This window comes from Podarcis tiliguerta (genome assembly GCF_965153285.1).
Source record: "Podarcis tiliguerta genome assembly, chromosome: 7".
Lineage (NCBI taxonomy): Eukaryota > Metazoa > Chordata > Lepidosauria > Squamata > Lacertidae > Podarcis > Podarcis tiliguerta.
This window is the reverse complement of record NC_139540.1, coordinates 80,974,877-80,989,324: the sequence shown is the minus strand read 5'-3', so window position 1 is coordinate 80,989,324 and position 14,448 is coordinate 80,974,877. Positions and strand designations below refer to the sequence as shown.

General features: G+C 43.7%; 1 protein-coding gene across 2 annotated transcripts in view; it reads right to left on the bottom strand.

Annotated features, from left to right (window-relative positions):
• Positions 1-14,448, bottom strand: part of ADAMTS16 (ADAM metallopeptidase with thrombospondin type 1 motif 16) — an 84,665-nt gene that overhangs the window by 1,314 nt on the left and 68,903 nt on the right. For both annotated transcript variants that reach the window (XM_083448556.1, XM_083448557.1), the window contains 4 exons: positions 6,922-7,123; positions 5,608-5,802; positions 4,687-4,905; positions 284-431 (listed from right to left, as the gene is read on the bottom strand). In XM_083448556.1, coding sequence (XP_083304682.1) covers positions 284-431; positions 4,687-4,905; positions 5,608-5,802; positions 6,922-7,123 — 764 coding nt within the window. The remainder of the gene's footprint in view (positions 1-283; positions 432-4,686; positions 4,906-5,607; positions 5,803-6,921; positions 7,124-14,448) is intronic.

Below are 14,448 nucleotides of genomic sequence, written 5' to 3'. Positions count from 1 at the left end.
CCGGCGGGAAGGTTAATGGCTTTCTGTGTGCTGCTCTGGTTCACCAGAAGCGGCTTAGTCATGCTGGGCACATGACCCATAAGCTGTACACCGGCTCCCTTGGCCAATAAAGTGAAATGAGCGCCGCAACCCCAGAGTCGGCCATGACTGGACCTAATGGTCAGGGGTCCCCTTTACCTTTACCTTACAACCCCTTAACCTCAGTTGGTCTGTTCAGCGAGTCCAAACCTTAAATGCAAAAGTGGAAGTTGGGAAAAACAGCAACAAAAGAAACAGAATTTACCTTTCTTTTCAGGAAGAGGGCAGAAGTTGGTGTTACAGGCCTGCGAGGCCACCGGCTTCTGGTGTAGCAGACATCCAGTGGCTGACCTCCCATTGGCTAGACACTGAACTGACCTCACTTGCATGCCTCCTCCACAGGTTGTTGTGCACTGTAAGGAAAATCGGAGTCCAACCGCATGTTTAATAGAATGCAAACCTTTTGAAAATGTCAATGTGTAAACAGAGTAGTAAAGACAAGAGCGTAATCGCTGCAAATTTTAGCAACGCTGCTCCAGTAAGAGATCTCTGCAGTGTTCCTGCTACCTGTTTACTTTGGATTATTACTGTCAAATATGCAGATAGGTCCTTTCACTTGCTGCCCAACCCTATACCTGTTAATATAGACATAAAGCAAAGGGCATAAGATTGAATGTTCAGCTGCTTTATCTGGTCCCTTGTGATTTATGTCCTCATTGGGCTACAGTTCCCACCATCCCTGAACCTGGAGGGCCAGAGCTACAGTTTGGAAATCACAGGGAACTCTGGGAAGGAGGGTGGACTGTTAAATCGTTCTGGGAATAGTAGCTCTGGGAGGGGAACATGGGTCTCCTAACAACTCTCTCTCTCTTTTTAAAAAATAATATTTATTAGAAGTTTAAAGATTACAGAAAAAATGAAAAAAGAAGGAAAAAGGAAAAAAGGGGAAAAAAATAAACAATACAAATCAATACATTACAAACATAAAAAGAGAACAAAAAACACAATACATCAAAACAAAGACAATTAAAAACACATCCAATATTTATCATTATCTTTCATTAACTTATTTCCTCGACCTCCTCGCACCTCCCTTTTTTGTATTCTAGTTATTAACTATATCAGCAAATCCTTTCCATCTTTCACTGCTTTCTGTCATTTAATTATCTTAATTTATTTTAACCTTATCTTACCATCAAAACCTTAAAACTTATTTATACTTAACTCCTTATAATGTTTCTACTAAAGCCATGTAATTTCATTCCAACATTTTCCTAACATTCATTAATTTTCTCCTAACAACTCTCAGCCCCCGTAGCTCCCAGGTTTTTTTGAGGGGGAAGCCATGCCTGTTTAAAGTGGAATAAGAGTGCTTTAAATGTATGCAAGGAACGTGTTGCCAAATCAAATGAAGATTCCCTCTTTTTTAAAAAAAACTATTAAAAAACCAAAAACGGGTTTTAATTGATTTGTCTAACTAACCAATGATCCCCAAAACACTTATTTGGGTGTAGATCATTGAGCTCAGTGGGGCTTAGGTTAAGATGAATAGGGTTTCAAGATGTGCAATAGTTCATAGATTCCCCTAATGCCAATTTCCAGTCAGAACTTGGAAATTCATTCATCGGCCTCAAAAAGTGCAAGTTTCCCAGGAAGCTACAAGCTTCCCCTTCCATCTTCTCAGGAACACGATGGGCTTATCCACATCTCTGTTTGCCCCACTGCTTTCCTCCAGGGAACCTGCTCTTTAGCACTGAATTGGAACAAACTGCAATTGGGTTTTCTGTGGATTGCTGTTGGTTCTGATTTAGTGCTAAAGAGTGGGTTTTCCAGAGGAAAGTGGCAGGGAAAAGGCAAAACCGCTCAGATGGTTTCAGCAAGTTATTTGCAGTTTCCAATCTTAAGTTTGGATCACTCTATTTCTGAATCAGTTTGTGATTCCCCCCTCCCCCCCAAAAAAGTATGTATGAAAAAATTGAACATAGTACATGTCCTCAATATATGCATTTTTGTCTAATGTATGCATTTTTCCAATTTTATTTAACACAATGCAATTTTATGTCATTTTCACTAATGTGCACATTTTTTGTGTGCACTTTCCCTTTAAAACTTTGTCTGAGGGGTATGGTCTGAAAGCACATGAGGCTACCACCTTCCTGATGGTGGTCAGTGCCTGGATGGATGACTGCTTGGAAACTAGATATATACTACCTTAAGTTCCATGAAAGAAGAAAGGCAAGATATAAATGTAATAAAACAACGACAGCAACAGTAGTTAGCAGCAGCAGCAGTAGCAACAACAACTACAGTAAGCTTATGTCGAGATGGAATCAAGGAGCTGCTAAGATGGAAACCCTTTGGGACTTAATCTTTGGCATCAAAAGAAATCTGCAGACAGGACAGGGAGAAGAGTTAAGAGCCTCAGATAAAAGAGCACCAGGTTGATGGACAATATGGAACTGATAGAAAAGACTGACAAAATCCGAGACCAGGGAGAAGAGACGGTGGAAGAAGATTGGAAAATTTTTTAGAATTTTATTTAGAGTAATATAGCATAATTAAGGAATGCTGGGAAATGGTGGAATGAAATTATATGACTTTAGTAGAAATATGATAAGGATTTAAGTATAGATAAATTTTAAGATTTTGATGGTAAGATAAGGTTAAAATAAATTAAGACAATTAAACGATAGAAAGCAGTGAAAGACGGAAAGGATTTGCTGGTTTAATTATTAACTGGAATACAAAAATGGGAGGTGGGAGGAGGTCGAGGAAATAAGTCATTGAAAGATAAAGATATGGAAAATGGATGTGTTTTTAAATGTTTTTGCTTTTTCTTGTTGTGTTGATGTATTGTTTTTTTCTTTTATTTTTGATGTATTGTCTCTTAATTTTTTTTTTACTGTCTTTTTCTTTTCTTCTGTAACTATAAAACCTTTAATAAATATTATTTTTTTAAAAAAACAACAACAGTAAGCTTCTTTAGTCAATTATTTGGACAGCAACCTGCAAAATTTTTAAGGCTAGCTGCATTTCAGTTTGCATATTGGTTCAAGACGTGTGAATGAGGTGAATCTGCATTAAAATGTGAATGGGGTTATTTCCTTTCTCTTCCTGTGCTTGTTTTGCTCCAGAGAGCTAAGTGGATGTCCACAAATCTATGTGCCGGTTCATATACAACGCCCCTGCTGGACTTCATTTCATGGTCATTCTAGAATGCAATAAAGAGATAGAACCCAGGAACATATGATATATGTTACCATTGCTACTGCACTCTTTTGCAATGTTATAGTCATTTCCTCCAAACCAAATGTTTATTTTTTTAGTACCATCCTTCCGATGAAAGGTAACTTCCATAAACTTAAACTGCCAGCTCAAAAACGGATGTCCAAATGGCACAGCCAATCCAAGAATAAACCTCCATGGGCATCAAGCCATTGTATCTTTACAGTCCTCTCAAGTGCTTAGCATGGCTTATGGTGTGAAAATGCTTACAAGCAACTGAGCACCAGCAAGCCATTAATAGGTAACCTAAAACTGTGCTAAGTGCAGGGGACTTGCTGGTTTCTATGTCATAAACACATAGGCGGTTCCCTGATAATTGCTAGGTATAATGATCTGCAACAATATGCTACTTATTTCTACAGGACATGGACTCACCCAAACTTTTAGCTTTGAATAAAGGTGGCCCCACTTCAATGTTCTTTTCTGAATATGTCACTAAAATAATTGGACACCTTAATAAGTGGCTGGTATGAGACAGCCCAAAGTGCTTCGTAAAGCAAATAAAATGCATTCTCTTCCACAATTTCTTGATGAATATCTCTTCCCTTCAGAATTACGGTTTTCATGTTTACTGTCCACATATCTTAGATGTCTGCTAAAACATTTTTGTTTTGGTGAGCCTTTTTGGACAAGTGAACAAGGGATACATACAGATTTTAAACTTTGCAGATTTTATTTGTATATTGATAATTTGTTTTAAATTGCTCGGGTGGCGCTGTGGGTTAAACCACAGAGCCTAGGACTTGCCAATCAGAAGGTCGGCAGTTCGAATCCCCGCAATGGGGTGAGCTCCCATTGCTCGGTCCCTGCTCCTGCCAACCTAGCAGTTCGAAAGCATGTCAAAGTGCAAGTAGATAAATAGGTACCGTTCCAGCGGGAAGGTAAACAGTGTTTCCGTGCGTTGCTCTGGTTCGCCAGAAGCAGCTTAGTCATGCTGGCCACATGACCCAGAAGCTGTACGCTGGCTCCCTTGGCCAATAAAGCGAGATGAGGGCCGCAACCCCAGAGTCAGTCGCGACTGGACCTAATGGTCAGGGGTCCCTTTACCTTTACCTTACTCTATATAGCTTCTATATAAATAAGGGGTACAAAATATTCACACATTAGAATGAACAACATTTATATTGCACTTGAGGGAGGGGTTCAATGCCCTTTTGCTATGTGCCCTTTCTTTCATCTCCCTTGACTGCCAATCAATCAATTTCCCGCACATTTGTAGTCTCTATATTACACAAGCCAGCTCTCTCCATAGACCAGACCTGGAAGTAAAAGACCATGCCAGCAGCACAAACACAGAGCAAAAGAGACACTGTTTGAAAGAAACATGATGGATGAGGTCTAACGTGAAATATAAAACGGGTTCAAAGTTAGCGGCATCCTTACCTGAGACCAAGAAGAGGAAAACCAGCTGCCTTGACTTACTGGTGAGTAAGCAGAGTGCCTGGGACATGAGTTTAGGATGCAGGCTTTTTCCAGGTCTATGTTGGGTTTCTGAAGGTGGGAACACTTCTTAGGCGCAAGTTCTCTGTATTTTCCAGAAACATATTTTTCTGCGCAGTTCAGTGTCCTCCTCTGCACTCCCTTTCCACATGTCACAGAGCACTAGAAAAGGAGGTGCAGGGAAGAGAATACAGTGACAATGCATTAGTATTAAATAGTTTAGGTCCCCTATTTCACCAGAAAACTGTACAGTTTGGGTATTTGCTGAAGGAGACAAACGATTAATACCGCAAGCACATCTGTGCTGTGCGGAACCGCTACTCGATGAACAGTCAAAACTTGGCTCTTCCACAGTGTTATGAGAGACAAGGTGTTATTTTTATTTCCAGTAGCAGTTTCTGCTTGGATAAGATCTGTGGAAATCCCATTGAGAACCCCTGACGAGATAGCATTTTTAAAAATCCCTTGTTTTCTGCATAAGTTATAATTGTGTGTGAGAGAGAAATGGGCTTACCGGTGTGCTCTATAGCGCACACACTTAGAAATAAATTCTGTGCAGGTTTGAAATTCCGTTTAAGACAGAAGTAATACTTTGGCCACCTCATGAGAAGAGAAGACTCCCTGGAAAAGACCCTGATGTTGGGAAAGATGGAGGGCACAAGGACAAGGGGACGACTGAGGAAGAGATGGTTGGACAGTGTTCTCGAAGCTACCAGCATGAGTTTGACCGAACTGCGGGAGGCGGTGGAAGACAGGAGTGCCTGGCGTGCTCTGGTCCATGGGGTCATGAAGAGTCGGACACGACTAAACGACTAAACAACAACAACACATTAATGAATAGAAATGCCCTCTCCATTTTCTCACCTCGGTCCATGTGGACACAAACCACTGGATCTTCTTGTGTTTATGGCATCGCTTCAGGAGGCAGGCTTCCTGCATCTTCGGTTTCAGTTCTGAGGCACAGGCAGCATCAGACAGAACCTGAGCCCAGGGAGTAGAACTGGAGCTTTTGCACAAAACCACTCTTTTCCTCCAGCCTTTCCCACATGTTCGAGAGCACTGAGAAAATGGAACGGGATACAAACATTTAGGGGTTGATGTTTTCCAGAAGTTGCAGGTGGGTGGGAGGGAATCAAGACATAATGAAAGATGTTAGTAGGATATTTTTTTTTATTTAAAAAAAAAAAAACAATTCCAGAGCATTAATCACTTCAATAAAAAAACAACCCACCGCTAAATTTACTGCATGTTAGAAAAATATTTTAAGAAAAATTATTCTTACAAATGTCTCAGATTTAGAACATTAGGACCACCATGTGAATGAAGTCAAAGGTCTACAAGCAAATGATCAGGGCAGCTGCCATTCTACACACTCCACCCTGACTAATTTATACTTGGAGGCATATTACTGGTCTGCAAGGGACGTGGGTGGTGCTGCGGTCTAAACCACTGAGCCTCTTGGGCTTGCCGATCGGAAGGTCGGTGGTTCGAATCCCCGTGATGGGGTGAGCTCCCATTGCTCTGTCCCAGCTCCTGCCAACCTAGCAGTTCAAAAGCACACCAGTGCAAGTAGATAAATAGGTACTGCTGTGGTGGGATGGTAAACGGCGCTTCCGTGTGCTCTGGCTTCCGTCACGGTGTTCTGTTGTGCCAGAAGCAGTTTAGTCATGCTGTCCACATGACCCAGAAAGCTGTCTGTGGACAAACGCCAGCTCCCTTGGCCTGAAAGCCAGATGAGCGCCACAACCCCATAGTCGCCTGGACTTAACTGTCCAGGGATGCTTACCTATCAGACTGCACATGGAAACAGGAAGTCTGGAGCACATGAGTGAATAGTGGGAGCTTTTTGTGCTGGGGCTAAGCCAGGGCACCTTGAATATCCTGGGAGTGGACCTGAAGGGAGCCTACCTGCCCCTTCAAGCCCACCCAACTAGGAGGGTCCGGCCTCCAAACCTGCCTGCCATTGGTCAGTTTGTAGGCAGGCTTGGATCCAAATACCCAGCTGGTGAAGGGGAGCTCTAAGCTTCTGGCAGGGGAGCCTCCATCATCTGTAGCCCCCACACCAGATTTCGTGATACAAGGCATTGCCAGCCCGCAATGCCGCCGTACCTACAAGGGTAAGCGGACTTGTCGGAACAGCTCCAATATTTGACAAAAACTCCTGTGAATTTTGTTTACCTCGGACCAGGACCCAGCACTCCAGGTCGGTGGGCAGTTTTGTTTGTTGCAGAGTTCCCTGTTGGCTGGGCCCGGGAATCGACAAAGAGAATCCGACACCCATTCTGGCTTGTAGTGAATTCTCTGCATGCAACGGACGTAGCGGTACCTCTCGCCTGCTCCACACGTCAAGCTGCACTCGCTCCAGTTGCCAACAGACCAGCTAGACGAGGAGGAAGAAGGAAAGATTCAAAGAAAGGCATTTAGCATTGGGGGACGATACCAGGGGCAAGGACCCACCCGGGAAGAATGGCAGATGAAGCTGATGGACTACATGGAAATGGCGGAAATGACTGGCAGAATCCGAGACCAGGGAGAAGAGTCGGTGGAGGAAGATTGGAAAAAATTCAAAGTATATTTACAGAAATATTGCAAAATTAATGAATGTTAGAAGAGTGCTGGAATGAAGTTATGTGGTTTTAGCAGAAATGTTATAAAGAATTAAGCAAAAATTGATTGTTAAGGGGTGGAAAATTTAAAGTTAGATTGTGTTAAGATAGATTTTAGGACAAAAATTGAGAAAGATGGAAAGGATTTGCTGAAATAGCTAAATTGAACTAGAATACAAAAAAGGGAGGTGTGAGGAGGTTGATGAAACTAGTAAATGAAAGGTAAAGATATGGAAATATTGGATGTGTTTTTAAATGTTTTTGTTTTTCTTGTTGTTTGGTTGTAATGTTTTTTTACTTTCTTTACTTTTTGTTGTTTTTTCTTTTTATTTTTGATGTTGTCAGGGGTTCAGGAGCAGAGGCACAGGATAGGGAGGAAATGGAGAGCGAGGGGGAGGAGTCCGAAGGAAATGTCAGCGATGACAGCGGTCCGAGGTCTCTGAGTCTTTCCAGTGAATCGGAGGATTCACAAAAAGGGGCTCCCATGGTCAGGGCAAGGGGAGTGCCCAGGGGGGCACTTCAGGAAGAAGGGGCCAGAGGGGACTCAGAGAGCAGCAGTTGGAAGTCCGGACCAGCGTCCACACCAGAGTGCAGTAGGGGGGAGGAGTCCCAGGCATCGGGATCAGGCGGCGCGCTACCAGCGGGAGAACATGAGGCAGGATTGACCACGCCTCCGTCGGGGAGCGAGGAAACGGTCAAGAGGAAGGTTAAAAGCTGCGCGCACGCGCCAAGTTCAAATGTACAGGAGAGCAGCACAGTTGGCAGCCCGGATAGGGAGCCGGGTCCTAAAGCCCGTCGAAGAGAGAGGGAGGAGTCAGGGGGGTCAACGTCTGCGTCGGAAGAGTCCAGGAAAGAAGGGACCCAGGGGGGTAGCAGGACCCAGAGGAGAAAGGAGAGAAGGAAGAGGTGGAGTAAGGTTAGAGTCTTAAACTGGTGTACAGGGGGCGGAGATTCAGATGGAGCTTCGCCGGTCTAGACTCTAGACGTAGAGCTGGGGCGCTGCGGCTTGGAAATGGAAACTGTACTTCAATAAAGACTTTTGTACATTACTACCGGCTAGCGTTGGTCCTCTGTGAGCTGGGACCAGGAGCCAGCTCTGACAGATGTATTGTCTGTTAAATTTTTTATTGCTTCTTTTTCTTTTTCTGTAACTACTAAACTTTTAATAAATATTATTATTATTATTATTATTATTATTATTATTATTTTAAAAAAAGATACCAGGGGCAAGGAATCTATTCGCACCCATGTTCCCGCAGGGGCAAACTTTTGAGACACATGCCAATGGTAGATGCAACCAAAGGCATAAAGTGATGGTTGAAAAACAGGTGGGACTCTCATCTTTGGAAAGCACAGGGCAGCCACCCAAAAGCCAGGCATTTCCACACACATACACACACTCATCTTTCGATCCTCAAATCCAGGCATCACCACAGCTCAAAGGTACAATGCAGACAGGCAAATGAGCTCAAGATGGATGTGGAGCAGCAGCAGCGCAGCCCAGGGAGCATCCTGAGGGCCAGAGAGAGAACTGGAGGTCCACATTCAGTACCCAGGCCTGAGATTCTCCACCAATGGCCTAAGCCAATGTGAATGGCATTTGACTCATTTGTACACACCATGTTTCCATTCAGGATCTCCTCCAAAGATCTCAAGGCTATTTAATGTTATCCTCATCACAGGAGGATAAGCAGAACTCAGACAAGAGGTCTGAGGAAGGTTGAGGAAGGTCCAGTTTGAGAGAGAAATGGTATGTACAGTCAAGAGTATAAGCTGTGAGCCAAGCATTCCTGCTTCAGTCTCACTTCAAGTAACCAAACAATTAAACCCCTGTGTTGCAAATAATTATCAGTAATATCCAAGGCAACACGATGACCAAGTGCAGCAATGCGATGTCAATATAAACACTTTATATAATCTATACAGAACATTGAACAGTATGAAATATATGAAATATGCACTCTCTGCAAAACCAAACAAACAGAAATATTATAAATCTCTGAAAATCACAAAATATGCACTCTTGATGGATTCTCTTGAAAACATAGAACAAAATAAACTTATAAGTCTCTGAAAGTCTTTGTAGACTATGCGAGTCTCTGAAAGAAGCAACGGGTCAGATTCTTATCTGGTGAAAACAACCCATAAATCTTTGTTTTATGACGTCCAAAGCTGCCGAAGTGGTCCGCAAACAGACATAGTGAACAGTGATTCTGGCTATACCCACTGTTTCGTGGAATTCTTCTTCAGCACAGCAGAAAGATACAGAAATGCTTCACAAACTGCAAATGAATTATTGAAACGATGACCTGCATATGCATAGTAACCGACAATAACTCAAATTATTATAAACTGTACGCGTGAATAATTTGAGTTATTGTCAAATGTTGTTCATTTGCAGTTTACGAAGCATTTCTGCATCAGTCTCACCTTAGTCATGAATTTGCTGGATGGCTCTTTGCAAATCAGTAGCTTTCTGCCTGATTCATGATATGCTTTGGGGGGGGGGACTGTCAAATGTTGTTTTGTTTTTTATTGCACATTTCAAAACACAACATTCTAGAAGAAAGGTGCAGATTACATCATGCTCCCTCCCGCATCTCAGCGCTGCTGTGAGAAATAATTCAGTGTGATGGGGACTCCCCCTCAATCCATCATCACATATTGGTAAGTGTTAAATGTTCGGAAGAAGTCAGAAGCCCAAGGCAGTATAAGTTCCTCAACTACATTTATTTAACATGTGTCAGTGACAAAGCGTGTTCTCCAATAAATGAGAGCAAGTGTTGCGGTGTGGGCCACCGGGCCAGGCCTCTTGTTGCCAGGCAGGTTAATAGTTGTTGCTTGGCATTGTGATTGGATAACCGGGTTGCTGGGGCAAATTGTATGTTGCAAATTGGGTGGGTGGGACCATGGTCTTTAAATATTGGTGCACTCTGGTTTCTCTTTCTCTTTGCAGAGTGCATCGGATCACCCGGCCGCCCACCCTCTTTTCCGGTTGACCTTGCTTTGCCTGTCATGGGGTCGTCTGCCTTGGCGCAGGGGCCTAGTAGGAATTTTGCCATTTGGTGATTGGCTGTGCCATTTGGTTTTTGCCTACTACTCAGCAATTTGTCACAACTTGTAAGGTTGCGGTTAGGCATTGGTTATAATATGCTGGTGGTGGAGGGGTCAGTATAGGCTGTGCCTGCCCATCCTATTGCGCTGAAGGGAATTCCGTTAAAGGAATCCTGGGGCTTGCCACGATTTTGTCCAATCCCTGTCATGGGACCAGGGCCGCCCAATCCCTGTCATGGGAATCCTTGTCATAGGAAGGCAAGCTTTTGGGGAGCTGCTGGGGAGAGCGGCGTGGGTCCGACGCTTAGCTCAGATGACCCCCCAGTTAGACTTTCTCTTCTACTGGCTACCGATCCGACCTCGGGATGTCAGTTCTGTCCCAGGCGGGGGGACAGATAGTCATAACCAATGTCTAAACAACCCCTCACTGATTTTGTATTTTAATAAAGTTGTGGCCAAAATAGTGCCCAAAAAAACAAAACTAAATTACGTGTTATGTGTGAAGTTATTTGAGGGGTGGCCTGGGGACCTACACACGCAACAGCTCACTCATAGGAAAACAAGAACCGAACTGACTGGACAACACAATAATAATGCCGAACAAGAAATGACCGTTGACAGTTGAAAGTTCATGCGCTTGCCATTAGAACATTCGTCTACCAATGCTTATACGATTGGTTAGAACGCGCCTTGTAACATAAAGGTAAAGGTAAAGGGACCTCTGACCATTGGGTCCAGTCGTGGCCGACTCTGGGGTTGCGGAGCTCATCTCGCTTTATTGGCTGAGGGAGCCAGCGTACAGCTTCTGGGTCATGTGGCCAGCATGACAAAGCTGCTTCTGGCAAACCAGAGCAGTGCACGAAAATGCCCTTTACCTTCTCGCTGGAGCGGTACCTATTTATCTACTTGCACTTTGACATGCTTTCAAACTGCTAGGTTGGCAGGAGCAGGAACTGAACAATGGGAGCTCACCCCGTCGCGGGGATTCGAACCGCCAACCTTCTGATCGGCAAGTCCTAGGCTCTGCGGTTTAACCCACAGCACCACCCGCGTCCCTGCCTTGTAACATAAAATGTGTGAAACCCAATCTATAACAGTAAGCACAGCTTGTTTAGACTCCTCCAGCCTTGTTTTCTGCTGTTTTTAACAGCCACATACATGTTCCACTTCTGCCACTGTATCTATGAACCAGTAATGAAACGCAGACAGAAATCATAGGACACTCTGCGCTCACAATTTCCCGTGTTCTGCTGTTTGAACAGATGTTCTAGTCATTGACCTTAGGAGCGGACTTCAGGCAGCCTCGGGAATCTGCCCGTGCTTTTCTCTCTTCCCCCAAGATTACTGCCCGATATCAGAACTTGGCATGGAAAAGGCCGGCAGATGATGACAGCTGACTGGCAAAGAGTGCGGAAAGAGAGAAACCTGGAGCAGTAACCCAAGTCCTCTGCAAGTGACCTAAAACATTCCCGTCAACACTTCTGGGATGTTCAACTTCACAGCTATCTCTTCCTCCCCCCCCCTCTTCAAAACTTGTTGCCTAAACCATGAATGAACAACACTTCACTCCAAGGTGAAACTGTGTGTGTACTATGCTTATGAATGTTTTCTGCTGGGCAACCCAGTCAGATAATAAGATTAATAATAATAATAATAATAATAATAATAATAATACAGTGGTACCTCGGGTTACATACACTTCAGGTTACATACACTTCAGGTTACACACTCCGCTAACCCAGAAATAGTGCTTCAGGTTAAGAACTTTGCTTCAGGATAAGAACAGAAATCGGGCTCCGGCGGCGTGGCAGCAGCAGGAAGCCCCATTAGCTAAAGTGGTGCTTCAGGTTAAGAACAGTTTCAGGTTAAGAACGGACCTCCAGAACGAATTAAGTACTTAACCCGAGGTACCACTGTAATAATAATAATAAATAATAATAATAATTTCCCATAAACACATATTATTCCGTGAAGCATGTAACACCAAACTGTTACTGGACACAAATCCTGAAGTAGGACTTAGTTTCAGGGCTGTTAATCTCACCAAGTCAAAGTCAAGAGATGTTTTTTCTCTGCCTTCATCATTCTGTCCTCAAACCCTGCCTCGAATAGACGGCTTTGGTTCTCCTGATATTTATGAAAACAGGATCAAGAAATCAAGTGAAAGGGGGCTGAACACAGAAATCGCTTTTACAGCTATCTCAGTAGCCTCCTCCCTATGTCTATGAGAAAATTCTGTTTTTCTATATGGGGGCGCCTTCAAAAGTGTGACCCCCCCAACTACCTACAGCTTCATTGGTGTAGCCTATAAACTCTGCAACCACTTGGTTCTACTTGGAGTGTTGTCCAGTCCCTTCTTTGCGCTGTGCAAACCACCGTAGCTTTGCTCCTTCCTGTATCACTCAGAGAACACAGGGTATGTTGGCGGTTCCCTCCCTGCGAGAAGTGAGGTTGCAGGGAACCAGGCAGAGGGCCTTCTTGGTGGTGGCGCCTGCCCACCCTGTGAAACGTCCTCCCATCAGATGTAAAGGAAATAATAATAAGAAGAAGAGTTTGGATTTGATATCCCGCCTTTCACTCCCCTTCAGGAGTCTCAAAGCGGCTAACAATCTCCTTTCCCTTCCTCCCCCACAACAAACACTCTGTGAGGTGAGTGGGGCTGAGAGACTTCAGAGAAGTGTGACTAGCCCAAGGTCACCCAGCAGCTGCATGTGGAGGAGTGGAGACACGAACCCGGTTCCCCAGATTACGTGACTACCACTCTTAACCACTACACCACACTGGCTCTACCTGACTTTTAGAAGACATCTGAAGGCAGCCCTGCTTAGGGAAGTTTTTAATATTTGATGTTTTCGCGTATTTTTAATATTCTGTTGGGAGCCGCCCAGAGTGGCTGGGGTATATTATTATTATTATTATTATTATTATTATTATTATTATTATTATTATCATATTACCAGGAGAGAATGCAGCCCTTGAGCTGGTAAAGATCCCCGGCCCTGCTGTACGCACTTACTTGGGAGTAAGTCCCACGGACTCAGCGGAACTAGCTTCTGAATAAGCATGCATAGGATGACTTAACCTGCAATTTCCACAATGGGCAACAGCAGCTTGGAGAAGAGTTGCAGGATGAGCTCCTTCTATATGGCGCAGCGTGTTCTTTCTTTTTTTCAAGATTACTTTTGTTGCATGGGAAAGAACCATGCCATAAAGGGCTCTCATGCCAAAAAGGTCACATGAGAAAGGGTCCCTGTCAATCATTTCCTGTTAAAAATTCCCTCTCATTCACTTTGTATCAACTACGCCAGCTCAGGCCTAATTAAAGGTCATGTCAGGGGGGATGATGGGTCATCTCTGTCACCCAACCACAGAACACCTTGTTTCAGTCCGTACCTAACATTGCTGTTAGTGGCCTAGTTTGAATATCACTGTAAGGGCTTATCCACAGGTACCTTTAAGCACAGGTTGGTGCTTAAAAGCTCTCTATCCAGGCATTTATCTTTTATTGTTTGCTCCAAGCTTTCCTCATCAAAACCCGCTCTTTAGCGCTCAGCTGAAGCAAATGTCCATTCAGCTTTTTCACGGATTGCCATTTGCTCCAGTTAAGCTTTAAAGAACAGGTTTTCACAGGAAAACCTACCAAGCAGAAAAAGGAAGAAGAAAGGAAGGAAGAAAAGGTATTTGAACACTGAGTTTTAACATGTGGGCTGTGCTTGGAAGGAGCAAAGGAAAGGTAAGTGTGGATAAGCCTATGGTCAAATGATAGCTTACTGGTACTGTGTACATGTGTGAATTGCTCATGCGATTTCCATCAGCCCCCAAACCTGGGGTTAGCCCACCCCCTGCTCTACAGTTTGCCATCACTTCCTGTTAGACCAAATGAAGTGAGTGCGTTTCCTTAGACCTGAGAAATCAAATCAATCAATAATAATGATAAATAAGGATTAAACTGGAATTAACTGGAATTGTATCATCATCTTCTATTACCCATGCGAAGAACGTTACATAAATGTTTTACGCTGCAAAAGTTTTGATTATGCTCAGC